This window comes from Aaosphaeria arxii (assembly GCF_010015735.1).
Source record: "Aaosphaeria arxii CBS 175.79 unplaced genomic scaffold BU24scaffold_5, whole genome shotgun sequence".
In the NCBI taxonomy this organism is placed as follows: domain Eukaryota; kingdom Fungi; phylum Ascomycota; class Dothideomycetes; order Pleosporales; genus Aaosphaeria; species Aaosphaeria arxii.
In genome coordinates, this window is record NW_022983478.1 from 1,115,445 (window position 1) to 1,140,560 (window position 25,116).

At 50.1% G+C, this 25,116-nt stretch overlaps 10 protein-coding genes across 10 annotated transcripts; 6 read left to right on the forward strand and 4 right to left on the reverse strand.

The window, feature by feature from the left end:
* Window positions 1-160: 160 nt before the first annotated feature.
* Window positions 161-1,082, forward strand: BU24DRAFT_423455 (enoyl-CoA hydratase/isomerase family protein). Its single transcript, XM_033528257.1, has one exon. It carries the CDS (start codon window positions 198-200, stop codon window positions 1,035-1,037), a length of 840 nt encoding a protein of 279 aa, XP_033382868.1. The 5' UTR covers window positions 161-197; the 3' UTR covers window positions 1,038-1,082.
* Window positions 1,083-1,736: 654 nt separating this feature from the next.
* Window positions 1,737-2,294, reverse strand: BU24DRAFT_463311 (uncharacterized protein; the record flags this gene model as incomplete). The annotated part of the gene is made up of 3 exons (XM_033532104.1): window positions 1,737-1,901; window positions 2,053-2,167; window positions 2,215-2,294. 3 exons carry the CDS (start codon window positions 2,292-2,294, stop codon window positions 1,737-1,739), a joined length of 360 nt encoding a protein of 119 aa, XP_033382869.1.
* Window positions 2,295-2,556: 262 nt separating this feature from the next.
* Window positions 2,557-4,158, reverse strand: BU24DRAFT_482031 (uncharacterized protein). Its single transcript, XM_033533218.1, has 4 exons — window positions 3,572-4,158; window positions 3,389-3,515; window positions 2,956-3,343; window positions 2,557-2,901 (listed from the first exon to the last, which is right to left on the reverse strand). Exons 1-4 carry the CDS (start codon window positions 3,694-3,696, stop codon window positions 2,693-2,695), a joined length of 849 nt encoding a protein of 282 aa, XP_033382870.1. The 5' UTR covers window positions 3,697-4,158; the 3' UTR covers window positions 2,557-2,692.
* A 311-nt stretch (window positions 4,159-4,469) lies between these two features.
* On the forward strand, window positions 4,470-6,693 carry BU24DRAFT_348913 (uncharacterized protein; the record flags this gene model as incomplete). The annotated part of the gene is made up of 2 exons (XM_033523584.1): window positions 4,470-5,423; window positions 5,470-6,693. The coding sequence occupies 2 exons, from the start codon at window positions 4,470-4,472 to the stop codon at window positions 6,691-6,693; spliced, it is 2,178 nt and encodes a 725-aa protein (XP_033382871.1).
* Window positions 6,694-6,827: 134 nt separating this feature from the next.
* BU24DRAFT_371238 (Zip-domain-containing protein) lies at window positions 6,828-9,187 on the reverse strand. The gene is made up of 5 exons (XM_033524458.1): window positions 8,695-9,187; window positions 8,524-8,625; window positions 8,327-8,455; window positions 8,051-8,273; window positions 6,828-7,998 (listed from the first exon to the last, which is right to left on the reverse strand). Exons 1-5 carry the CDS (start codon window positions 8,856-8,858, stop codon window positions 7,195-7,197), a joined length of 1,422 nt encoding a protein of 473 aa, XP_033382872.1. The 5' UTR covers window positions 8,859-9,187; the 3' UTR covers window positions 6,828-7,194.
* Window positions 9,188-10,221: 1,034 nt separating this feature from the next.
* BU24DRAFT_348408 (zincin) lies at window positions 10,222-11,360 on the forward strand (the record flags this gene model as incomplete). Its single annotated transcript, XM_033523563.1, has 4 exons — window positions 10,222-10,630; window positions 10,682-11,145; window positions 11,199-11,246; window positions 11,331-11,360. The coding sequence occupies 4 exons, from the start codon at window positions 10,222-10,224 to the stop codon at window positions 11,358-11,360; spliced, it is 951 nt and encodes a 316-aa protein (XP_033382873.1).
* A 912-nt stretch (window positions 11,361-12,272) lies between these two features.
* On the forward strand, window positions 12,273-13,801 carry BU24DRAFT_392646 (uncharacterized protein; the record flags this gene model as incomplete). Its single annotated transcript, XM_033525167.1, has 7 exons — window positions 12,273-12,319; window positions 12,394-12,448; window positions 12,513-12,591; window positions 12,662-12,828; window positions 12,919-13,112; window positions 13,184-13,421; window positions 13,526-13,801. The coding sequence occupies 7 exons, from the start codon at window positions 12,273-12,275 to the stop codon at window positions 13,715-13,717; spliced, it is 972 nt and encodes a 323-aa protein (XP_033382874.1). The 3' UTR covers window positions 13,718-13,801.
* A 426-nt stretch (window positions 13,802-14,227) lies between these two features.
* BU24DRAFT_451550 (uncharacterized protein) lies at window positions 14,228-15,251 on the forward strand (the record flags this gene model as incomplete). The annotated part of the gene is made up of 2 exons (XM_033531118.1): window positions 14,228-14,947; window positions 15,248-15,251. Exons 1-2 carry the CDS (start codon window positions 14,343-14,345, stop codon window positions 15,249-15,251), a joined length of 609 nt encoding a protein of 202 aa, XP_033382875.1. The 5' UTR covers window positions 14,228-14,342.
* Window positions 15,252-15,770: 519 nt separating this feature from the next.
* On the reverse strand, window positions 15,771-16,746 carry BU24DRAFT_463318 (uncharacterized protein; the record flags this gene model as incomplete). The annotated part of the gene is made up of 2 exons (XM_033532105.1): window positions 15,771-16,459; window positions 16,578-16,746. The coding sequence occupies 2 exons, from the start codon at window positions 16,744-16,746 to the stop codon at window positions 15,771-15,773; spliced, it is 858 nt and encodes a 285-aa protein (XP_033382876.1).
* Window positions 16,747-18,199: 1,453 nt separating this feature from the next.
* BU24DRAFT_441934 (MFS general substrate transporter) lies at window positions 18,200-24,937 on the forward strand. Its single transcript, XM_033530490.1, has 4 exons — window positions 18,200-20,108; window positions 21,197-22,153; window positions 22,277-23,644; window positions 23,993-24,937. The coding sequence occupies exons 1-4, from the start codon at window positions 18,533-18,535 to the stop codon at window positions 24,901-24,903; spliced, it is 4,812 nt and encodes a 1,603-aa protein (XP_033382877.1). The 5' UTR covers window positions 18,200-18,532; the 3' UTR covers window positions 24,904-24,937.
* The last annotated feature ends 179 nt before the right edge of the window (window positions 24,938-25,116 follow it).

Here is a 25,116-nt window from a genome sequence, read left to right on the forward strand (position 1 = left end):
CTTTAACGATTGGGGTTGCACAATCAGCGGGGTGAGGAGCAAGCGCTAGTCCCAACTTATGCTTGTGCCGAGGTAAGGAAATCAAGGTAAGCACCATAAACACTGAAAGGACATATGCAGAAAGGCCATATAAGTTCGCATCGATTCATGTGAACCTGTAAAACGTATTCATAAATATATTTACAGGTCAAACAACCATGTCTAATGCTGCTGATGGCGAGCTCGACGAGGTCAAAGTCAAGACTACCAACCACGGCATTACCACCATCTCTATCAATCGGACTCATCGACGCAATGCCGTGAACAGCGCAACTGCCAAACAGCTATACGACGCGTTCATCGCATTTGAAAACGACATCACTCAGAAAGTCTGTGTATTCCATGGCGAAGGTGGGAACTTCTGTGCTGGGTTCGACCTCCACGAGGTCTCAAGTAGAGATGGACTAGGAAGCGATACCAACGAAGCTACACCTTCCAAGAACGAACCTGTCTCCGGACGCAATATCGGGCCAATGGGGCCATCTAGACTTACTGTGAAGAAGCCTGTCATTGCGGCTGTGAGTGGGTACGCTGTTGCTGGAGGACTCGAACTGAGCTTACTCGGAGACATCCGTGTTGTCGAGGAAGATGCTGTCTTCGGCGTATTTTGTCGCCGTTGGGGCGTACCCCTGATAGATGGTGGAACAGTACGATTACAAGCAATCATCGGCCTTGGAAGAGCTTTGGACATGATACTCACGGGCCGAAGCGTGGGAGCCCAGGAAGCCCTCGGCATGGGGTTGGCAAATCGAGTCGTACCAAGAGGCAGAGCACTGGCAGAAGCTACAAGCATTGCGGAGTCCCTGCTCCAATTCCCCCAACTATGCATGAATATAGATCGCTCTAGCTGCTACTATAGCGCTTTCAATGCAACATCAATGGAAGACGCTCTCAAAAATGAGTTCCATGAAGGGTCGGCAGTGATCTCAAAAGAGAGTATCAAGGGTGCGACGCTATTCAGTAAGGGATCAGGGAGGCATGGTAGCTTTTCACTTTGAATGTCCTTGAAATCAAATTGTACATCATAAATCAGGCATTTGGGCGCATACGTGTTGATGCAAGGCACTGACTGCTCATCGAGCAGCGGTGATGAAATGCTGAATATTGAGGTTAACATGAAGGGAAAGCAAAGAAGTGGAAAGTTCAGAGAACAAGCTGGTCAGATATGAGGCTTCACAATTCTTGCAATATTGATAGATATGAGACTTCAGCAATTGAAAGCACCGGTGTCATTTGGTAAGCTATGATAAGTTACATTCATTATTGATACCGAATTCCTTTCTCCCTGCCTCCCCCCCCCACGCACTGATATGTTACAAGTTGCCTGCCAACCTCCCACAGATGTATCTCGCCCATGGTCCGATTCCAACTGCAAGGTGCAGCAAGGCTCTTTTCGTTTGTGATACGAGACACAGCGGTCATCACGTAGTAGCAGAGGTCCCCATTTTCCTTCATTAGGGACTGAATACCAGGTTGCTTGATCAGGAAATCATGATGCAACACAATCGTGTCTCTAATGATTTTGTAGAGACTACAGTTGGCATGTACATTCGACTTGAAGACATGACGAGCAGCAGTGATAAAGTGCTGACTATACCAGTGCCGAGAGCAACCTAGCTGGAACTTAATCGTAGCAAGGTCCTGAAGACCAGGTATTGCGTACAGAGCGCCACACTCATGTAGCTTGGCATGAGTGATTAGTTGTTCGGCTGAATCATGAAAGAATTGGAGGCATCTTTCACAAACAAAGCCTGAACATCCTCCATGACAGTGAAGGCCGCAGACATGATGACTGCAGTCCCTTGCATTGCATCCGGAACTGCTACAAGTATGGGGGGGCGAGAGAAACGGCTCGTAGTCGCCTTGGTACAGATACTTAATCATTGTTTGCACGATTGATTCATCAGCATCCGAAAGATCGATGCTTTTCCTGGTTTTATCCTGTAGTCGAATTAGTCCCGCAGCTAGACACGAGAAAAAGATAAAATAAAACGAAAGTCGAAAACGACATACCTTGCATTTCTTCGAGAAGAATTCCGATTGAGGGCACACAATCATCTTGTGAACGTCGAAAGTCTCTGATTTGCAGACGATCTTCAGGTCGGAGTACTCTCCAGAGGATAAAGACCTGAAATCGTCAGATACTATTTATTTATTCACACATGGAAGACAGACCTTTCCAAATTGAACATAATCCTCTGGCGTGATCTCTGAACGAGCGAGTAGCCGCGGTCGAGCTCAGGATCTGTTGCCATGACGATCGAATGATTGACTCGATAGGGTAATCAATGAATTCGCAGATGAACTATTCGTGTAATAGGATTGAAAGTAGAGAAAATTGGTTGCGGGATGCTTTGACATGTTCACAGCCATGGAAATGGTGTACCTATATGGGTCAGAATGGGAAAGGAAGCTCGGAGACAAGATGCAACAAAGCGTCGCCCAAGGACCATGATAGGTCAGTGGATTCGCAGAAAAAGTGAATATAGTGCTACAACTATCTACCACTAACGTGACGTGGACGGAGGCAACGGAGTGATTCTCAATGAAAGGGTGAAAGGCATTCTTTTTGGACATTGTTGCCCATAGTGACACACGTGGACAATAACTTTTGCTTCTACTTGACGATGGATTCGTATCTCGGCATGATTCACTATTTCCATCCCTGTTTGACTTTCTCCTTCAAGAGCCCATATGTCAAGGAAGTGAAATCGTTCATCAACGCATCCATTTCGTCCTTGGCAAGAAGCTCCATATGTTCCGCAATGGTTTTGCAGACAGTGCTCCTGAGTCCTTTGTCGCTTTCGATGGTTGTAGAGAAGGCATGGTGAGCTGCAATTGGGAATGTGGCGTCGTTCCAATCTGTAGTGCAAAGGTCAATCCTAAGCCTATGAAAATAAGTGAATCTTGACTAACACTTCTGGCAAGCAACCTTGAACTTTTTCGCTGCGAGCTTTTTCAACCCGTCAACAGCAAAGTAATCCCCTATCTCATACATTTTGGAGTGTGTCAACAGCTGAGTTGAGTCGCCAGCTACATCTTCAGTAGTCAGGCATTTTTGGCACTGAAAGTTTCGGCAGTCATAATTGCAGTCACTGCCACAGGAGTGGTGCGCGCAAACTTGACGATAAGATGAATGGTACTTGCAATCGCCTGTGCAGGAGTGCAGTGTGGTTTGCTGTTTCCCGAAAATGACAGCTTCAAGCAATTCTGGGAAGTATTCTTCTTCATAGAGGTACTGCAAAAGTAATTCGACAATTTCGGTCTCCTGGTCAGGTAACTCAATCACGCCTTCTTTCGAAGCCTATTAAAGTGAGAAAAACAACCCAACTCGCAGTTTATAATGTACCTCTGAGGGAAATTTTAGAGCCTTGTCGAGAAATGTTGACCTGGTACACACAATGACCTTGTGAACATCATAAGTCTTCCCGTTGCACATGATTTGGAGGTCTGAGTATGCCCCGCTTGTCCAGGCTCTGTAAACTCATTAGAGCAAATCGTATTAAAGGAGGTTCAACATAGGCCAATATACTCCGACAAGGACTTCAACAATCTCTGGCGAGATTCATCTGGACGTGTAGTTTGGGTAAGCTTCGTGAACGTGAGTTTCTCGGAATTCGAAGACATTTTTCTCAGCGATTTCTTCTTCTTCGCCATAGTCTGATTCAGAATCAAGAGTGGGACGGTGTTTATTCTCTATTTGTATGTGATGCAAGACAAATGCTATATCGTAGGCAACAGCATATTCAGTTTTTGTTCGGAATGTAGATCACATCTATCCTGTACAGGTATGCGAAAATTTGCGACCGGATAGGCCAGTATGCCTTCGTTGACTGAACACTGCAGGTCGTGTAACGTATTTTCTCCAACTCCTTTCGCATAATCCACCTCCCTGTCGTCCCGATTCCAACACATTCACCCATGATAGCTATATACGAATTCGATCAGTGGACAGTACTTCTAGGACTGTAGCGCTTCACGATCCTGGCAACAACACATCCGCGACGGAGTCCACTATAAGCCAAACGAATACATCAAATGTTGGTCTTCCCGTCGCATGAAGCTAAGATGGATGTATGTACATGTTGAGGCTTACACTAGTGTCTTGGCGTGAACGAGCACAGACCAACATAATCGACTTGAGTCTGCCCAGATGCTCGATGACTGTGACACTTTGTCCACTCGAATCCATCGAGACCCCAACTCCTAGTACTCCCAAAGTTCTCCCTGAATATAGTGATCATTTTTGGAAAAAGAGATGGAAACTCGAAAGTCAAAGATGTGAGAACGTCTAGGCAGAAATATAGGTTTCTAGCATCATCTTCTGCGTCATTGAAAGAACACCCTGCAACCATATATATTTATGATTGAAGGCATACCTGAACATTCTTATATTTCCAAGAGAAATGGATCAGACCGAATCATCGAATATGGCTTCATCTAGTCAAAACAATGTCGGGCCAGAACCCCCGATACAAAAGAGCTTTTCATGTGTACTCTGCTCCCAACGCAAGGTCAAATGCGATAAGGCTCCGGGTGGGTGCTCGAACTGCACCAAATCTCGCGTAAGCTGCGTATACAAAACACCCGCCCCGCCCCGGCGGCGCAAAAAGGGTTTGCGAGAATTGGACACTCACACAAGGCTCCGGATATACGAAGATGCACTCCGTAAGCTCGGGGTCGATCCCGTCAAACTGGAGAATGACGAGCTTGCTAAAGTGAAAGCTCGGAAATGGCCCCCTGCGAGCGACTACACTACCAACTATATCGATGTACCACCGCCTCCGAATTCCAACAAGGACACCACCGAGAGCGCTGCAGACGAGAAGGGTGTTTTATTATCAGGTGATGGGAAGTCTAGGTACCTCGAGAATGGATTGTGGACGACTCTTCAAGATGAGTTTCGAAATAACCAGGACCTTCTTGATTCTTCAGAAGAAGAGGAAAATGGAGAGTACTCGGTTGCAACCTCACCAGAATCGTTCACGCCGGACACTGGAAGTATATTATTTAGTACTGGCCGCGCAACCCCACAATTACGATCACTTCATCCGGAGCCATTGCAGATCTTCAAGTTATGGCAAATCTATCTGCAAAATGTCAATCCACTCGTCAAGGTGTTCCATGCGCCAACTGTGCAGAAGATTATTCTCGAAGCAAGCGAGGACCTGGACGATTTTCCGAAGAACGTGGAGGCTTTGATGTTTGCCATCTATTGTATTTCTGTTGGATCACTTTCTGAGAAAGAGTGCGAATCTACGCTAGGTACAAAGAAACCAATTCTTCTCCAACGATACCGAGCCGGTGTACAGCATGCCTTGGTTAACGCGAGTTTCCTGAAAACCACCGATCTTATTGTTTTGGAAGCCCTTACGCTATTTCTTGTAAGATTTCAATCATACTGAGTTATCTCTACTGACATCGTACTAGCTTTCCCTGCAAGACTGCGACGCGCGAGTGATGTGGATTTTGACCGGCATAGCAAGCAGAATCGGCCAACGAATTGGGTTGCATCGCGATGGCGGATCTCTAGGACTGTCACCATTCGACGCAGAAATGCGAAGAAGACTGTGGTGGCAGCTCATCATGCTCGAAGGCTTCGCAGAGAAACTCGCCGGCTCAGGAGGCCACGTCTTCACCGGCGACACGAGATGCCCGTCCAACCTCAACGACAGCGACCTCTTCCCCGGCATGAAAGAGCTCCCCAAAGAACACCACGGCGCCACCGAAATGATGTTCTTCCTTATCCGCTGCCACCTCGGCGAACGCTTCCGGACCATGACCGCACCCAAATCCGCCTTCGACGGCGTCTGGAACCGCCTCAGCACATCCGAAACGCCCCTCCCAGAAAAGCAAACCGTAATCGACGAGCTCGAAGCCTTCTACCAAGACCGCTACATCCAATACTGCGACGAATCGGTCCCCTGGCACTACCTCTGCATCCACCTCGCGAAAAACGTGATCGCGCTCATGCGCTTCATGGCCCTCAACCCGCAACCCACCTCCTCGACCTCCCCCTCCTCCCCATCCATCACCCCCTCCCAACGAACCTCCCTCTTCGCCACCTCCCTCCAAATAACCAAATGGATGAACCTCGTCTACAAGCTCCCCGCCCTCCGCGGCTACGCCTGGCACGTCAACCTCAACTTCCAATGGAAATCCTTCATCTACCTCATCTCGGAGCTGCGCGTCCGCCCGCAGGACACCCTCGACGTCGACGAGGCGTGGGCGGAGATCCAGCTCACGTACGACAACCACCCGAGCTTCGCGAGGCATCTCGCACGGAAGGCGCTGCCGGTTGCGATTGGGGGGCTGACGCTGAGGAGTTGGGAGGTTTTTGCGCAGGCGAGGGGGTTGGGGAGGGCGGAGGAGCCGGGGTTTATTGCGTTTTTGAGGGTGCGGCATGCGGGGAGGTCTGATGGGGGTAATGGGATGGTCGAGTCTGCTCCTCAGCCAACCCGGGAAGAGATCACAGCGTCTGTGCCGGCTGGAGAAGTACAGGCTCAGCTTGACTGGACGGCAGGCTTCGCGGACACGTTGGACAGCATGGACGGGGGACAGTTTGCAGAACTGCCGCCGTTTAACCCGGATGAGATGAACTGGGATGCGTGGGATAGCTTGTTGGTTGATTTCAATCAGTCGGATGGGTCGTAAATGGATATACTGTGCTCTCCAGATTTCAGGCACGGGTTACATCACGAACTCTGTCCTATCAAACGACATCACCACTCTATATCATCACAGAAACATAACGAATTATCGACCGAGACACGCCGCCTGTCACCGGTGCTTGAGATTCCTACCTATCTACTTATCTATCTACTCCTCCATCGGAAACACGTCCGGGTATCCAATTCAATTCAAAGACTTTTTCGCTCTCAATCTTCCTCGCCTCCTACCGCTCCACTGCATGCCTGAATGCATGCATACTTATCCACCTAAATGTCCGTGCTAATGCTGAAGATGATCTAGTGCTGGGAATATATCAAATCCCGGAGAGATGAATGAATATGTACCTGAGAAGTCATTGGGTTCGTAATTACTACCCACCGCCGCCAAAATAAACAAAAAAGGAGGGAAAGAGAAAGAGAAAGAGAAGGGGGGAAGGCATGAAATCGTTCGTGATGCAGGATGACATCGATGAGGGGTGATTGATTACGCCCATTTACCCAACACGCTCATGAGGATCATGCCACATATCAGCGCAAACATAGCGACGACCGTCCTGACGAGACCCGCGTTGAGCAGCGGTCCATGAAGCCAGTCCCTCGCCAACATCTCCACGACGCCGACCCAGACGAGGATGCCGGCAGAGAAAGCGTCGAGCGTGCCGATAGCGATGAGGGTGGAGGGGTCGTTGCCGTTGAAGTGGTTGAGGACGCCGATGCCAATGGCCATACCGATTGGCGTGATGAGCGCGAAGATGGTGCCCATGATTAACTTGCGGAGGGTGCCGGCTTTGGCGGATGGGATGGCCGCGATGCAAGTGCCCAGCGCGATGCCCTCGAACATCTGGTGGAAGAGGATGACAGCGAAAAGAGTGAGGAAGAAGGAGTCACCCGCGACGACGAGGGTGAGGCCGATGAGGAGAGAGTGGAAGACAATGCCGGCTTCGAGGACGGTCACGCTGAGTTTCTCGTCGACGGGGCTGCCGTCGGTGCTGCCGTGCACGTGAGGGCCGTGGTGGTCGGAGTGCGTGAGGGCGGTAGCGGGAGCTGGGGTGACGTTGCCGCTTTTGCGCTCGGATTCGCTGGGAGTGGGAGTGGATGTGTGCGAGATAGAGTTGTCGGGTTCAGCTGGACGGGCGCGAGATTGGCGCCAGGCGAGAAAGCGTGCGCCGATGTAGTCGACGAGGAAGGACAGGAAGAGGCCGGCCATGAGAATGGCGGCAGTGGTACCTTCGTAGGACAGCTCGCCGAGACAGTCATTGGTGAACATCAAATGGGCGTGCGTGAAGAGCTTGGAGATGGTTAGAGCGATGATAGATGGGATGGGATGAGAAGAAGCTTACATGAATGAAGGCCGTGGAAAGGACGACACCCGTTCCGAACTGCTTCAGGATGACAAAGATGATGTTGTTCATCGACATGCGAGTGAACGTGGTCGCGATGATAGGCACGAAGACTCCTAGGGCGCTGGTGAAGAGAATCACGAAGAGAAGACCAACACGTAGGGGGATGTTGTAGTCTCGATCGACGCGTTCGCAAGTTTGCTCTGCTCCACCTACACAGTGTCTGTGGTACGTTAGAATGATGCAAATCAGCAACGTTGGAATGAATATACTTACTCGACGCCGGCGTGGAAATGGCAATGTCCCTCACCCGCATGAGGATCTTCCTCGGTGTGGTTGTGTTCGTCTTCATCTTCGGGTTCGATGAGGACTTGGACCTCCTCACCATCAGGGTCCAAGCAATATCTATAGGAGCGAATGTAAGCAAGTGGTGTCAACGATTGGGGAGAGGTGAGATGGAATGTACTACTTACACATCGGTACCATGCGCGTGGCATCCAGTGTACTGGGCCTCGAACTCTTCTGTTTTGGTAGGCCCGACGATCTGGTATTCCTCCGTACCAGCCATGCACCATCTAGTAAGGTGTGAGTAACGTCATGTCGGGTAGAGATGAGATGCATATTGGCGATTGGGATGAACTTACAGTACGGTACTATGGGGATGGCAATCTGAAACTGCTGTGATAGACGGGGTGGGAGCGCTTGTGGTCGCATGGGTAGGAGCTGGAGTAGTCGTCTGAGATGCGACGCTGGCAGCGAGCAGCAGGACGGCAGTCGAGCCGACGAATCGTCGAACGGCTGAATGCATGTCGATGGATGGATTGAATAATCGCCTACTTGTTTGATTGATTATATAGGCGGCGATACTTTGTTTCGAAGATTTGTTTCTCTACTACTGGGGAGAGTAGATGGGAGGAGAGTGAGCGATTGGAACTGAACCGACGGTGATTGGATGACTCGAGAGGGAGGCTAGCTGAAAGCGATGGTACCTATCCTGGTAGTAGGTAGCCTCGATAATAGAGCACGAACGATGCACCAAATATATAACTAGATGGATAAATGAATGATGCCTTTCCAACGATAGAAATAGCCAGCGAACGGAAGACTGACTTTGTCTTTTTCCTCTCGACGGCAGAGGATAAGCACCGTGATGAGTGAAGAGTGGGGGATGAGGAAAAGAAACAGCAGAAGTTGAGTACTATGATGGTTTTCTTAAGGTGAAAGCGGTTTAGTCCCAACTTGGCAACTCTCCACTCCGTCTTGGAAATGCCAACTTCCACCATCATCGTCAACTCCTTCCATCTCGATTGCACCATACAGAGTACATACACTTCCTCGTATATCCATCAATCCATAGTCTAACAGTATACAACTCTCTTGACCTTGTTGACAATCCCCACCCTCATCATTGGCATCGGAATACCCGAATCAGGCTTAAATCAATGGAACAATTGCCTTCCACCCTTGGCATCTTGGCCGCATGCTTCTACCAACCTCATCCTCCATTCACTATGGACGACTACTCCGGTCGAAGTACGAGAATGACACCTACCTATTACCTTACCACTGGGACTACCTCATGCTACATGACAGCTAGTATTGGCATCCCACCCACGCTCATGACTCTCCACTCATGCATAGGTACATACATTGGGTAACATATTCATCTGCCATTCGATCCACCCACCGTGATGGCCATTCGATAATATTGATCAAGCCATGTTGACCAACATGTCACCTGCCAAATACCCTTCTTTCATACCCAAGTCAGGCCTTCCTCCTACCACTACATCCAGAAACAGTCATCAGTCCCCACGAAGGAACTCTGGGCATGCAAAAACCATCGCCGCTCGCCGGACATCACGGTGCTCGAGTGGACATCTAGGCTGAGAGTTGGCCTCATATGCACGTAAGTGGCTCGCTGGGCATCCCACCGGTACAGGGTCCAGATTTGGTAGAGAGAGACTTGACCGAAAGAATGACCGAGTACTTGCTATAGCAAGAGGTTGATTTGAGGATGTATAAGAGGCCCTATAAAGCCTGCATCTTGTGACTGTCCTGCATCTCCAGCCATTCGGATCAACTGGTGTTCGCATTAATTTGAGTAATCTTATCCCTGTTCCTGCATCTTTGCATCAATCTCTGGCAGTGTTTCCGCTCAAGACCTCATAATGGCACCTATTCTCTCTCTTTTGCTCCTAGGAGCCTCCACTGTCATTGCCTCTCCGGCTCGCGTGGCCCGCCAGCAACAGTCCGTCACTGTCTCTGTCACTCAGACTGCCGAGGCTCCCGGTGCTACTCCTTGGGATCAGGGTGCCGTTCGGGAATATCCCATCCACTCCTCTTGCAACCATACCGAGCGAGCTCAGATCGCTCGAGGTCTTCAGGAGACCATCATTCTTTCGCAACATGCCAAGGACCACATCAACCGATGGGGCAACTCATCTGACATTTATGTCAAGTATTTTGGCAATGCCTCCACTGGATCAGTCACTGGCTGGTACGACAAGATTGTGAATGGCGACAAGGCCGGCATCTTGTTCCGATGTGATAACCCCGACGGCAACTGCGCACAAGAAGGTTAGCAGCTTTTTCTCCCTCTTTTACTTTGGCAGAATTAACACTGTATAGGATGGGCTGGTCACTGGCGTGGTGCCAACGCCACCTCGGAGACTGTCATCTGCCCTCTCTCCTACGAGGTCCGCAAGCCTCTCGAGGCTATGTGCGGCTTCGGCTACAATGTCGCCAACTTCAAGACCAACTTCTACTGGGGCTCTGACCTCCTCCACCGTCTCTTTCACGTCCCCAAGGTCGGCGAGGGTGCCGTCGAGCACTATGCCGGTCATTACGATGAGGTCCTCGAGCTTGCTGAGACCAACCCCGAGGAGGCCTCCAAGAACAGCGACACTCTGCAGTACTTCGCTCTTGAGGCATATGCTTTTGACATTGCCGTTCCGGGTGAGGGTTGCGCTGGCAAGTTCACTGCTACCTCCTCTGCTGCCCCTCCTCCTGCCACCAGCTCAGCTGCCGCTAGCACGGCTGCTGCCAGCGCTACTGTCGCACCACCTGCTTCTGCAACCTCTGAGGCTGCTCCGGTAAGTTGACTAGTCGTGGTCAATATCGATGGTGGATTCTGATATGACAATAGGAGAAGACCTGCGAGCCTCACGATGACCACTGGCACTGCCCCCCTGGCGTAAGTACAACCCTAACTATACCTTCTCATTTACCTATAGGCACCTGAAATCATACCGCGACAACCTGCTAATTTCCTCTCCAGGTGCCTGAGCCTACCGCCCCACCAGCATAATTCATCCCTCTTGGACATGCTTGCGACCACGGGAAGAGAAACAAAAGTCGATCGAAAAGAAAGCATGTATTAGTGCTTAATCACCAAGAACAGTTGAGATAGAAGAAAATGAACGAAAACCAACACTACGTTGGAATGGCCCCGTCCACGATAATAGTTATATACCTACTCATAGACCTCGCGCTCATTAATGAATAATTCTACGACCTCTTATGAGGTCGACCTAACCCCAAAACAACCCACTTTCCCAGATTGTGTTTCACTAACCCAAGACTCTATTTCAAGTATCGCGAACCACTTATAGTGTTGACTACTCCGCACTTATCAGTGTTCTCGAAGTTCCAATGTTCGCCGCCCAGCCATCGCACAACGTCAAGTAGATTAACCCACAATATCCGGAGCCGCATCTTACTTTCCCACCATGTCGTGCAACAACAAACATACGACCTCTGTGATTCGTCTTCACGGTCCCGACCCCACATCCAAGACCAAGTCTGGGTATTGTATATATGTCGAGATTGCGCCCGCCCGCCGCGACCCTGTGGGATTCCCCAACAAACCCAAATGTGGGACCTTTGCTATGTATCGCTATCAGCAGGCAATGGCGATTTGTGGTGCACTAGCACATCTGCTTGCCCAGGTTTCTTGCGACGCACTGGGCGTTGTGTGGGCGCCAGGACGAACGGACATTCTGATATTGATGGTGCATGAATTGATTGAGTGAATACGTACATATACGTACATACGCAACATACACATCCACAATTGCGATCTCGTCCCTATCGCCCCTCATTCTCTAAACTTCCTCTCCCCTGGCATACCCTCGAATCGACCAAAACATCATCCAAACAGACCACGATGCACTGGTCATCCCTCACTGCTGCTCTGGCACTCGCCGAGACAGCGAGCGCTATGCTTCGATTCTCGTGCTCGGAGCTGGTCGTCGATAGGATTGATCCGTGAGTTCAACCTTCATCCATAATCGCTTCGACTTCTGTGACGTCGAGGAACTGACGAATGCATTGTATCGTAGTCTCGTGAATCCTGGCCAAGCGCCTTCACCACATTTACATCAGCTTGTCGGCGGGGTACGTATGGCGGCCGCGGGAATTCGATTCGCCTATGGTGAATACTGACGACTGAGTCGTGTAGAACGCATTGAATACCACAATGGATCCATCGCTCGATCTCCCGACGCAGGCGACTTGCACGACGTGCACATTCACTGAAGGTACACACGCCCTCTCCTCGATCAATCCTGTAATTGAAACCACATATTGATCCAGAAATGTGATGTGCAGATTTCAGCAACTACTGGACCGCAGTCATGTACTTCAAAGCCCGCAACGGCACATTCAAACGCGTTCCCACGTTCGCGAACCAGTACCTCGAACCCGCGAATGGCGGCATCACGGTGTACTACATCCCGCCCTACGACAACAAGAGCAAAGTCACCGCATTCAAGAAGGTTCGTCTCTCCCATCCCAGTCCCCAATTCAATTCCACGCTCTTTCAACCGAAGAACACCCAAACTGATAGAAGAGTATGAGGTGAACAGGGCTTCCGCATGATCGTCGGCGACCCAATCCGCCGCAAAGACGAAGGCGACGGCGACGCGCGATCCCTCAGCTTCCGCTGCTGGGACAAGAACTTCGGCGGCGAGGCTGGCGCCCCCGGAGCCGGACGCGACACGAAGCACTTCCCCGCGAAGCCGTGTCCCGGCGGCATACGCGCGAATCATTTCTTCCCTACGTACGTTCCCTCCCCCTCCCGTCCCTCTACTCCTTCCCCTTTTCCACAAGATAGTGATTGAAGTGATTCAGATGCTGGGACGGCGTCAACCTCGACTCACCCGACCACAAATCGCACGTCGCGTACCCGTCCTCGGCCTTCGAGTCCGGCGGCGCGTGCCCTGCATCCCACCCGGTGAAGATACCGCAAATACTGTACGAAGTAGCTTGGGACACGACTGCGTTCAACGACCCCAACGACTGGCCGGAGGACGGCTCGCAGCCGTTCGTGTTCAGCTCGGGCGACGGGACTGGGTTTGGTACGCATGGTGTATGTACCCCTTTATCTCCTCTTATGCCCTTGCTCTTTCTGTTTTTGATTGTGTTGGGTTACGTTTTGGAATGGGAATGCTAATGAGTTTGGGTGTGTTATAGGATTATGTGTTTGGGTGGCAGGGCGATGCGCTGCAAAGGGCGATGGACGCTTTTTGCAATGTCAATTGCCCGACGCTCAAGACGCAGACGACGCAGGCGGGGAATCGATGCGTGTTGAAGCCGAAGGTCGAGGAGGATATCGATGGGTGGTTGACAGAGTTGCCTGGTGGGCCGAGTGTGACGTACTCTTAGGTTTTAGAATCGGAGATAGGTGCTGGGGTTGATAGAGTCGTGGCAGATATTGGGTGAGTTGTTCGATGTTGGTCAGAGAGAGTCAAATACCTATAGATATTGAATTGATGGTATTTTAAACTCAAAGTAACAGCTCAACGGGAAGGAAAATTCACTTTTCAGAAAGTACTGCTTTTTATGATTAGATACTTCTTTCAATCCAAAGAGAGAACAAGGAGATACGAAGCTTGACAATCTATCACAGTTACCCCCCTGCATCTTACCATCAATGATACTGCTTGCATCTCCCTGGTTGCACGTGATCTCCGAAAACCCTCATCTACTCCACTATACCACAGGGTATTTGGTGATTACTATTGTATTGGCCGGAACCCATTGATGTTTCAGTTTAGTGAAGCGTTGCCGTAATTGTGTAGACGGCTTGTTGCAACAAAGGAAATCCCCGAACGCATGCAATGTCGTCCCTTACATGCACCCGACAGTCAGTTATCGGAACCCCTCCATCCGCACATAAAACACACCCCCCAACAACATATCTACCACAACGCCCTACAAAACCCTCAATGTAGTCACTCACGCTCCATAATCAAACCAAACTACCGCCTCCTCCAGCACCTAATCGAAAATGGTCGCCCTAATCCCCAACGACGTCTTCCAATTCTCCACGCACTCCGCCCTCACCGACCTCACCTCCGGCAAACCCCTCCCCCAGGACCTCTCCTCCCACGGCGACTTCGGCCTCTGCGCCTTCTCCGCCTCGCGCCCGCTCCTCCTCATCGCCGGGGCCCCCTTCATCGTCGACGAGGCCTGCAACCTACATCCCGTGGCCCCCGCCGACGAACGCCTCGCGTTTGCCATGGTGAGTGTCTTCCGTCCGGACTCCAGCTTGATGTTCCCGAATGGAAAACTCACGAGGAAGACGCTCGGGACGGCGTTCGATGAAGCAAGCAGAAATTCAATCTGCCCGTTCTCATTCCAGGCTTCTTTCACGAGCGTGAAACTTTCCTCCAACGCCACGGGGTCGGAGGATGGGGTTGTAGCGAGGGAATTGAAGGACGTGGAGGGCTTTGTGTTTGGCTACGCGGTGCCGGAGTGGATGAGGGGGATCTGTGGGCCGAGGGTGTTTTGTTGGTTCGTTGCTTCGGGGGGGAGCGGGGATGATGGGAGGCCTGGGGGGAGGGCGGGTGGGTGGGTTGTAGATTTTGAGGGGACGGGGGAGGTGGAGGTGAGGTATGCGAGGTGCGGGAGGTTTCATTTGGGGTTTCCTGGGGGGGAGGCGTGGGAGGGCGTGGAGTTGAAGTGATGGGTGGATAGTGTTGTTGGGGTTTGGGGAGTTTGGGGTTGGTGTTGACCGTATGTTATTGCTAGGGAATTTGGAACATGTGTTTGTGTTGGAATGGATGAACTTGTGGGTGGATCTAGAAATATGTGTACACTACGCTTCGAAGGAATCTATCTACATGTAACCGTTCTAGCTAAGTGTGTGTGCCGGAACGTTAGAGAAAATGATAGAATTACTGACACTGATAGATAAGAACACAAGCAGAGCAGGTCCCAAGGTTTGGTCATCACGGCCATCTCCTAGTAGCCTCCATGCAGTAGATACCATTTCCGCCGATCTATTACATTGTCACTGAGAAAGATCCCTCGCTAGCTGCAAACTTGGAAGTACCAATGGTCGGCCACATACACCGCTCTGAAGCAACTCGGAGCCGGTTGGGCATCGAGTTGACTGAAAGAGGTATCATTGAGGGATGATTAAATAAATGCGCCTGTAATAAGTCTAAGATGGGTATCATTATTGTGGGGTACCTCAGTTCTTTCTGAATCTATTGCGATATCTTGAAGCCGGCAAAGGTTAGAGTAGATAGAATGTATTCAGAAGCGGAAGCGATATTTGGGTATCAATGGTAAACTAAGAAGAGAAATAATAATGGGTATCAAGAGTAAACTAAGAAGAAAAATAATAATTTGGTATCCAGAGTGAATTGAGAAGCGGCCTGAATGAACGAATAATAAGGCACTGTAGTATGTTGAGGATATTGCAGGTCCACTAGATAAACCTAGTAGTGACAGCAACGTTCTGGTCGAATCTATCCTTGAACACCGTCCGGATGTACTGAACAAGTTCGTAGAAAGGACGAGTAGGGTCATCCTCGCCAACATGGTAAGCAACGATATCGCTCTCGATGCATTCGAGATGCACCGCTTCAAGACTCCTACACCGGAAAAGGTCTTGTAGTCCATAGCGGTTGATGAGCTCACTCAGGTGCAGCACTCGGAGCTGCTTAGACATCTCTAGGTATCCGTCGTCCTCCATCAAGAGACGATCACGCTCAGTGTACTTGGAGGCAGTCAAACCAGCCGTATGAAAGGTGATTGCCATTTCCTTGAGATTTGGGAGCGTTGTGGCGAACGCTAGCATCGGATTCTCCTTTCTATTGTGTAGTATTCCGGAGAACCAGAAGAAGCCTGGGAAGGAAATCTTGAATACGGATTTGCGGGATTTCACAGCACCGAGCGTGTCGAGGATGATTATAAGATAGTGCATGTCAGCCAGCGTTTCCATCTTCAAAACCACGGTCTCTAGGTAGGGCAGAACCCGTGACTGCATGACCGCTGTATCGAGATGGTTTTCAATGTGGGAAAGGAATCCAGGGATCATGGGACTGGTGGCGGGGTTGTTGCGCTCCTCCGAGATGGAGATGATTGTTGTCGGTTGGTAGGTTGCTACTGCAAGTTCTATTCACGTCAGAGAGACGATAAATGTGAAGGGAGAAGTGGAGTAGTGGAACGAAGGAAAACACGTTGCTTTTCCAAAACGCACCAGAAGAGTATCGAGGTTTAGATACAGTCGTACCAATATTTTCACTGGAACCGTTGATGACTCCAGTACGTGTTGGGGGCTCCACACTTCTTCCTACACCGCACGCGTGGATACGCCAGTTGGGAGAGTTGATGCCGGTTGAGTTTGTTGCACCTTGGTAACCGCTAATACTAGGCATCGAAAATCGCCGCAAGTGAGACATTTTGCGATGGGTAACAGTTTGGAGTGGGTTTCTTGAAGAGGTATCAAGGAGTGAAAAGAGTTGAGAGAGTGATTGGAGGTGGTAGGTATAGTGAAGAGAGAGCTTTGCCAATCAATCTTATAGCGATGGACTGTTTAGGTAAGCGAGGAAAGAAGTGAATACAAGGCACGTGCTAGACTGCTTTACTACGCATGAGGAGATGGGGCGTTTGGAATTTTGGGGTTTCCTATTGTCAATCTGGCTTGAAGTGGAAGGCCCAGCAAACGAAGAGAGCGAGAAATGTTTGACTCAATTGACTTTCCGCTAATCATATACATCTTGTCAATTTCTGAAGTGAAGTGTATACAGCCTACTTGGCAAACAATCATGAAATCGAACCACTTCCCCTCAAACAGTGATTCTTTATTCGTCATAATAACTTGGACGGTTCATCCTTATAGCAACCTCAACTTGACCTGAGAAAGATACTTAGAGCACCACTCCACATAACAAGAACTAAAAAGTTAGTAATAGACGAAGCTTTTTGGTCAATAGAGTAATCGTTCTTCTTCCTTTCGGTCATTTATCGTTATCCTTGTCGTTCCGTCACAACGGAAAAACCATGATGCTATTGCTCGAAAACTGTGGTCAATTACATCACTTCTTCAATGCAGGTTCTGGACACAACAACTTCTTACGAAGCACATTGAGACTTCCTTGAGAAGAAGCCATGTAAGGTATACGAATGGCCTTTCAGCCCGATTTGTCTGCTGTAACACGAAGGAAAACGATAATCTCAACTCTAGAGAGTTTTTACCAGTGAGAAGTCCTTCAAGTGCATTTCGCGAAAGATGGCATATTACAGGTATTCTCCTGCCGTCGATGATGGTCACTATTGACGGAACTCGCCTTCCCTAGCGCTGGCTCGTCCCGTACTTGTAGTCGTATTTGTGGGGTCAGATGGTGATCTTTTCTCTTCAGCGTTCATGACGGCTGCCAAGCTGCCGTGCATTCAAGGCTCTGCATATGCAATCTTCATTTAACCGATCATTCGACACGGAGAGACTCCCGCAATTTTCTAATCCAGAAGTCGAAGTCTTTGCGAAGAGACAATAGCCACGCGCGAGTTGAATGTCTGGTTTGCGTACGTCGTCAATTGCGTGGCATCAGGCAGAAGCAATGTCTACCAATCCAGTGGAGGTTCGTTCAAGCCTCGTTGTGTGACTATTCGCTAAAATATGAAGTAATACACGTCGTGGGATTATCCGAGAGTAGTGTAGTCCACTGTAGCGGTTCGTCAGGATCATACTGCATGTATTTACCTAATAAGGAACTTTCGATGTGGAGAGAGAGCATAGAATGAATGTGAGGTTGGTGGAAACAGCCCAATCTGATTGGCTGGTGCCGCACTGACATAAGCGCAACGACATCAGCCTCAAACCCGGACTTGACGATCTGGATCTAATTAAGGACGGAGTCGTAATCGATGTTCCCTGACTCCCTGTCGCGCTTCATTCACCCCTCCTGAACCCTGGCTGAGACACACACTACTGTACACTGCCCTATCCCGATTACATGCCCGGTTGTCCAAGCTTTGGCGACTCGACACGCAAAAGATGCCAGTGAAGAAGGGTGCGCCTCTTCTTGCATCAGCCATGTTGTTCTTTGACACCTCACCCACCATTTGTTTCGCAGAGCGAACACTTCGATGGCTTACTAGCACTTAATACTATACCTTTCCTTTGTTCGTTCAGCTTCCTTTTCTCACCGCGCCGCTCGCTCTCCACGACTTGACACAATTCCCGTCATGACTCTACTTACACAATCATCGCCGTTGCAGGACTCTTTCGGCCCAGAGGATCTACCATTATTGTCGCCAGTAACCTCAGATCGCATCTCGGACGTCCCCGAACGCCGGAACGAAAAGAAACCTTGGGTCACGCTTGTGGTCCTCATCTTTTTCCTCGTCGTGATCATAGACATTGGCGCATTCCTTGCCGAAGCACCCAAAACTCGCGTTTACGAAGCGAATCTCTGCATACGCCATTACCTCGAACACGATCCCTCCAAGATCAACCCCGATGGAACCGTAGATGAAGCTCTGTGCAAGGAAGATGATATACAACGGAAGATGGCAATGATATTTGGATGGCAAGAGATGTTCGACGCTATCCCGGCGATTCTTCTTGCGGTGCCGTACGGCGCGCTATCAGACAAATGGGGGAGGAAATGGGTATTTGCAGCATCCCTATGCGGACTCCAGCTCAACTCTGCCTGGATTCTCCTCATCTGTTACTTCCGAAGCCTACCTTTACAATTGACATGGTTCTCGTCTGCATTCTACTTGCTGGGAGGTGGCCCAATCGTCGCAACTGCAGTGGGTGGCACTATGCTATCGGACATTGTTCCAGCAGAGAAGAGAACTTCGATATACCTGTATGTCACGGCTAGTGTATACCTGGCAGAGCTTATCGCGCCCATCATGGCTTCAAAGCTGATGGAGCACGGCGACTGGCTTCCGCTGCTACTTGCGCTCGCCATTCAGCTGGTGGGCATTCTCATTGCGTTCTTGTTCCCGGAGACCCTGCACCTCCGTGATCTGCCCGAACCAAAGGATAGGATATCCCCCGCCGATGAAGAAATCGAGCTCACTTCTTCGAGGAAGGGGTTCGTTAGGATGCAGTTGCAGCATCTGAAGGATGCTGCTGTGTTCTTTGGACGTGACGGTATGACCGCCATGATCATCTTCACGTTCTTGGCCAGCAGGCTTGGTCGTCAATGTGTTTCACTACTGCTTCGGTACGCCTCGAAGAGGTATCATTGGGAAATTAAAAAGGCAAACTACTTGTTGTCGTTCCGCGCTGCCACCAATCTCGTCGCCATGACGATCTTCATTCCTTTGGTAAATTGCTTCCTACTCAAGTATCTCCGCTTGGTGGCGCACCATTCGGATCTCTGGATAGCACGTGGAAGCATTGTCCTCACAACAGTTTCACTAGTAATCATGGGGATAGCGGCGCACCCTGCTCTCTTGATCTTGGGGCTGTTGGTCTTCAACCTAGGTACCGGATATTCAGCTGCTATGCGTAGCATTGCAATCCATTCTGTGGGTGGTCAGGCGAGCCCGGAAGTTGGAAAACTCTTCGCCGTCATCGCGGTGGTGGAAAGTTTGGGAGCCATGCTAGGCGGCCCTCTACTGGCGGTCATCTTTGACTGGGGGATCAAGATGGGCGAACCCCTGATCGGTGCGCCATACATCTTCGGCGCTCTGGTCTTCGCCGTGGTGACAGTTCTGACATTCATGATTCCGATTAGGAATGATGAGCAACTCTATACGCGCGTTATGGATGCAGAAAATGAAGACGAAGAGAATGGGCAACACGGTCGCGCCCATCAAGACTGAACATCAGGCATACTGGCAATTCCAAGCACTAGCGAATTGTTGTAGGAAGACTTGCGCCGGTGGCATTCATGCATGCGTGGAAGCGACCCCAGAGACGCTCTACTGTGGTATGTGTATCCCATGAGGATCGTCCTACAGGTGGCTTTCCCATCGTTAGCCTTACACGACTCGCAAATCTACGTCCTCGATTTCTGTCGTAGTGATCAGCCTCACTTGTGAAATCAAGGAAGATTCCTGGCATCCAGAACGCTCCAGAATCAGCCTGATTTTCTATATCTCCCGTCAATACCTTGCCTTGCTAGGAGCTTGTCTACTAGCCGATGGGGTCGTGGCAGATATTCTCTGCCTCATCTTAGACACAAAGTTGCTGTCCCATGCACGCTTGTTAGATATTGCGACAACGGCCTCGTGCGCTTGCCTAGGTTGCCATTGTTGAAACTATGACAGCCGATACTGGAAAAAAATTAAAATGTTGTATACTGTTGAGATTCTATATGTGTAATTGCGTGCCGGGCCAATTCTGTCGAAGCCAACGCCAACGATAGTGTTAATCGTTAGGACTAAATTCTTGTTTCGATTTCGAGGATGTCTAATATTGAAGATTCTATTTCTTGTCGCGGGCTCCTTGCTACCTTCTCTCACTCTATCATCCCGAAGGTACGCTGGGGCTGTTGTCACCTCAGCGGGCAAGTACCCAGAAACGTTGTTTCTCAACTCTGTCATGGCAATCCCCTGTCTTGTTGACTTCATCATATTTTCATGCCGACATCCCATTGATCTCAATCCAATTCCGTCCCCAGTCATATTCAAACCTGTTGAGCTCCATCAAGAAGCAAGCAATACGATTCAGAACAACTTGTCGTCACATCCGGTCTCATCCAAACGGTTACATGCTCTCCCGGGCATCGAGCGATGCTGGCACTCGAGTTCGCCGCTCGAAATCCACATCGACTATCCACACCGTTCAGCCAGCCGCACGCGAACATACTGATCCAGATCATGCTCAGCAACATGCTCTAGCCGCAGCGACGACAGCGTTTGCCCGGGCACATGCTACCGAAATGGCAGACCGGCAATCTTGCGCCTCTGACCTCAATCGCGCCAAAAGCAACGCAAGCCGCAAGTCTCAGGGAAGTCATTTCCCCCCACGAGGATCCAGTTTCCGCTCGAGTCAACCTCTGAAGGCCACGTCCACGTCTGGTGCTTCTCGGAGATCACGTACGTCTACAATGGTTACTGAAAAGTTTCCGTCATTCCATCCCACTACAGCTCAGGGCATTCATGCGACCCCACATTCATTAGCTGGAGGTGGCGAAAATGTTCGACCCTTATCCCAGCAGAACCCACGAAGACCAAGCGCTTCCTCCTCAGCTGCTTCACATCAAATCCGCAAAGCGCGTTCCATGTATTACGCGAGTAGTGTTCAGACGGGATCACCACTTGCACGACCGCCAGCCAAGTATTTGTTGACACCCCCGCCTGTCGTCAGCCCTGTACCGAATGCCTCATTACCATCATTCAGGAGCGCAAATGCTGCATTCTACCGTCCCAGGAGCTCGGCTGTGTCCTCCCTAGACTCTCCACGCTTGCCAGTCACCATAGAACCCGGTGAAACAATCGACAAAGCAAGGGATAGATACCTGCAAACATTCCAACAGCGGCAGGTAAAACAAAAGCCTTCTTTGTTCCTGGCTCCTTTTAGAAAGCGACAAGGCAAGGCTAGAAATGCCACTGCACCTATTGAACCCGTCAGCTTTATAAAAGGAAGGCAGATAACACCGCATCCGGGCGATCTTGATTGCTCATTGGCAGAGTTCAAGCCCTTGAAAGAGAAGCGATCCATTTCTGATTCCCTTCGACATAAGTTCAAAAAGGTCTTTCGACGGTCCTCCCGAGGGTCCACGTCCGTCCCCACTCAACAGGCAGATGCAAGTCGCGAATATTTTGGCAGAAGTCTAACCCGCACTGAGCCACATATGAATATAGATACCGGAGTACCGAGTCCAGACGATGACCTTCTTCGCCGTATCCAAACACGATCGCCCTCGCTGGAGCATGGTCGGCCTGCATTTCTCAGACCGAATTCACGCAATAGCAACCGCAGCCTTCAATCCGACACAGATATCAGCAATTCCACAATGTCCAGAGTCACCAGCTGGAGCAACTCTTCCTTTGCTGGGACAATCACACAGCGTCAACTCAAGCGATTGACAGTGATACATGAAGCCAAGGATAGTATTGGTAGTGAAGCAGGACACGTGGTAATCGAGCGCTCTCCTTGGCACAAGCCCACACTGGCTCCCGATTTGGCTGCGTTTCGCGACCCAATGCGCATCGAGTGCGACAGTGAAGAGTCATTTACAACTGTTGATCCCAAGCGCGTCTTTTCAGCCCTCAAGAAGGAGATGGAGTCCCCCCAAATTGTACCGGTGGATGTGTCGGACCCTTATGTCGTTCACGAGGGTAAGCCTGACATCTTCTCCTCGAACAGCTCGGAAGTGTCCCAACCGAAACCTGGGAATTATGGTCACAGCATGACTGCCAACATAACACGATCCAACCTTAACAAGTGCGATGAGGTACATCACCAGCTACCCTCTCATCGGCCAGAGAGCTCAACTATTGAAAGTAAAACCGTTTCTTTGAAAGCAACATCAACGAAGTCAGGCTCTATCAGGTCGATAGGCAGAGCAATAAGATCCACTATCCGCACCGTGAGTCCAACAGATAGACGATCGTCTGTGATTCCGGACCGCACGACCAGCATTCGAGGAGCGGTTCGGATTCCCAAACCTTCAAACTCGAGTTCCTCCAGCCCATCTGAAACAGATACTCTGGGTCCCGTGAACAAAGAAAGGATCGACTCCAGCCTCATCAACTTCAAAACACGCCCGAACAGACAGCGCAAACGTGGATCGTCCCCTTCGCGAGGGGAAACGCCTGTAAAAGGTCATTCTGAAGGCCATACACAGGGACACCAAGTGCAGTTGCGCAAGGTCACCGATTCATCTAACATTACGCAGTCAGCCGGTTCTATTGGCAAGAAGTTTAGCTTCGCTAACATTGCTCGCCGCGCTCTGCCCCGGAAGTTCAGCACGGAAACTGGGACCGAAGGTTCGAGAGATAATGAAAGCGATCCAAGCAGCGTTGAGGAATCATGCCTAAGTGTGGACCCTACGATTTCATTAGTATCTCCAGCACCCCGAATGATCTTTTCGCCGCTTTCACCTAGTGTGTACTCCCGCAATACGGATGGGGCCAGCATCACCCTTCACAACGACAGTGTCGTGGGGCTGGCTCAAGAAGACGACGAAGATGCGGGGTCAGCAATAATTATGACGAGCACCGCTGTAAAGAGCTATGTCATTGGAACGCCTTCGCGTCGCCAACCTTCCGCTTCGGCACGGTCGAGCAAAGACTGGAAAGCTTGGTTATCGCACGAAGTGTCTGAATTGGACGGTTCCACCCAAGAGGATATCGCAATACACGACAAATATTCCACCCCAACAGGGCACCGTAGGGAGCTCACGCAGATCTCGGATACAACACCGTCAGACTATGTATCGGAGCCGGCTTTACGCGGAGACAACATCAAGCCCTTAAAGCAAGATGTAGTTAAAGCATCAAATGGAAAAGTCTCGAGGGATTCAGTCAGTTCTCGAGACATAGGCTCTCATCCTATATCCACGATGACTTCGGACAATCTCGTCTCCGTATTACCCCGAAGACATCGTCCTCTTAGCAGGGAACCTAGCAAGGAGCGCCCACCATCGTCCATGAGCGTTCGATCGTCAATATCCCGTCCAAGATCACGCTTGCAATCATCGGAACGCATGATTGAGCGTTTCCCCTACATTGAAACAGGTCGACGTTCCAGCATGAGCGGCAGTCAGTCATCTCTGAATGCGCCATCAGTGGATGCAGGAAAGGTGTCGTCTTCACGACACACGACACACATCCCGCCGCATTCCAAGTTCTCTGAGCCACTGTCGCGGCGTGACTTCGGAGGTGATGCATCTTCACCATTGGGAAAAGATGCTTATAACTGCGACGACAAGGAAAACACGTTTGCAGTCGCTGACTCCAAGTTAGCTTCTGTACCAAGGTCACTACGGCCATTAAGTTCTGCAGCACTTAATCGTCCTCATTCAAGTCTTTCTCAGTATACTACTTCCTTGGGTAGCCGGACTATGGATGGTGGTCTCAATGATCACACTTCAGCATCCTCTATCCGATCGAGATCTCGCATGCAATTACAGCCTGCAGCTCAAAGAAAGTTTACTACTCGACCAAAGAGTTCTTTTGATCTCCGAAACACCGATGCAGCCCTTGGTGGCTCTGGACGTACTCCTCCAGATAGTGATCGCCCAAAAATCCGACGGCTGTACCACGCTCGGTCGAACTTTGAACGCCGCTCAATGGCAGATCCAATGCGCAATGAACCTATCTCTAAGGTATTGCCTGGCCAGATGGCATCTGAGGAAGCTCGGTCGTCTCCTTCGAGAGCTTCACGAATCGCGACGCCAAGCCTAGCAGGAAGAACAAATTCTCATCTTGCAAAAGACGTCAAAGAAAATACCATCTTTGATGTTGCCGCAGGCACAAACAACAAAGAAAATGATGTAGGTTTGAGGAGTCGAAGTGCAACCCCCGGCCAGCGCATGGCAGATAGATTCCTGGAAGAGCGATCTCTGCGAAGCGGCGCGGCTAGCCCCGTTCATATGCACCAGATTGGAGAGACTGGACACCGGGAATTTACACCTGCTTTCTTATAACAGGTCATCAATTTGTCAAGCGAATGGGACTATGGGACTTAGAGAACTTCTGCATACTTTTACTTGAACTTGAATTAGGGACGTGGAAATCGATATTTTTGGGTATCAAGCAGTAGCAGAGACTTGCTGCACGGAAGGATGAAAATCCATATCTTAGGATAGGACTGTCGTTGGTATATGCTTCTAGGAACATTATTAAGAGAATTTTTATGC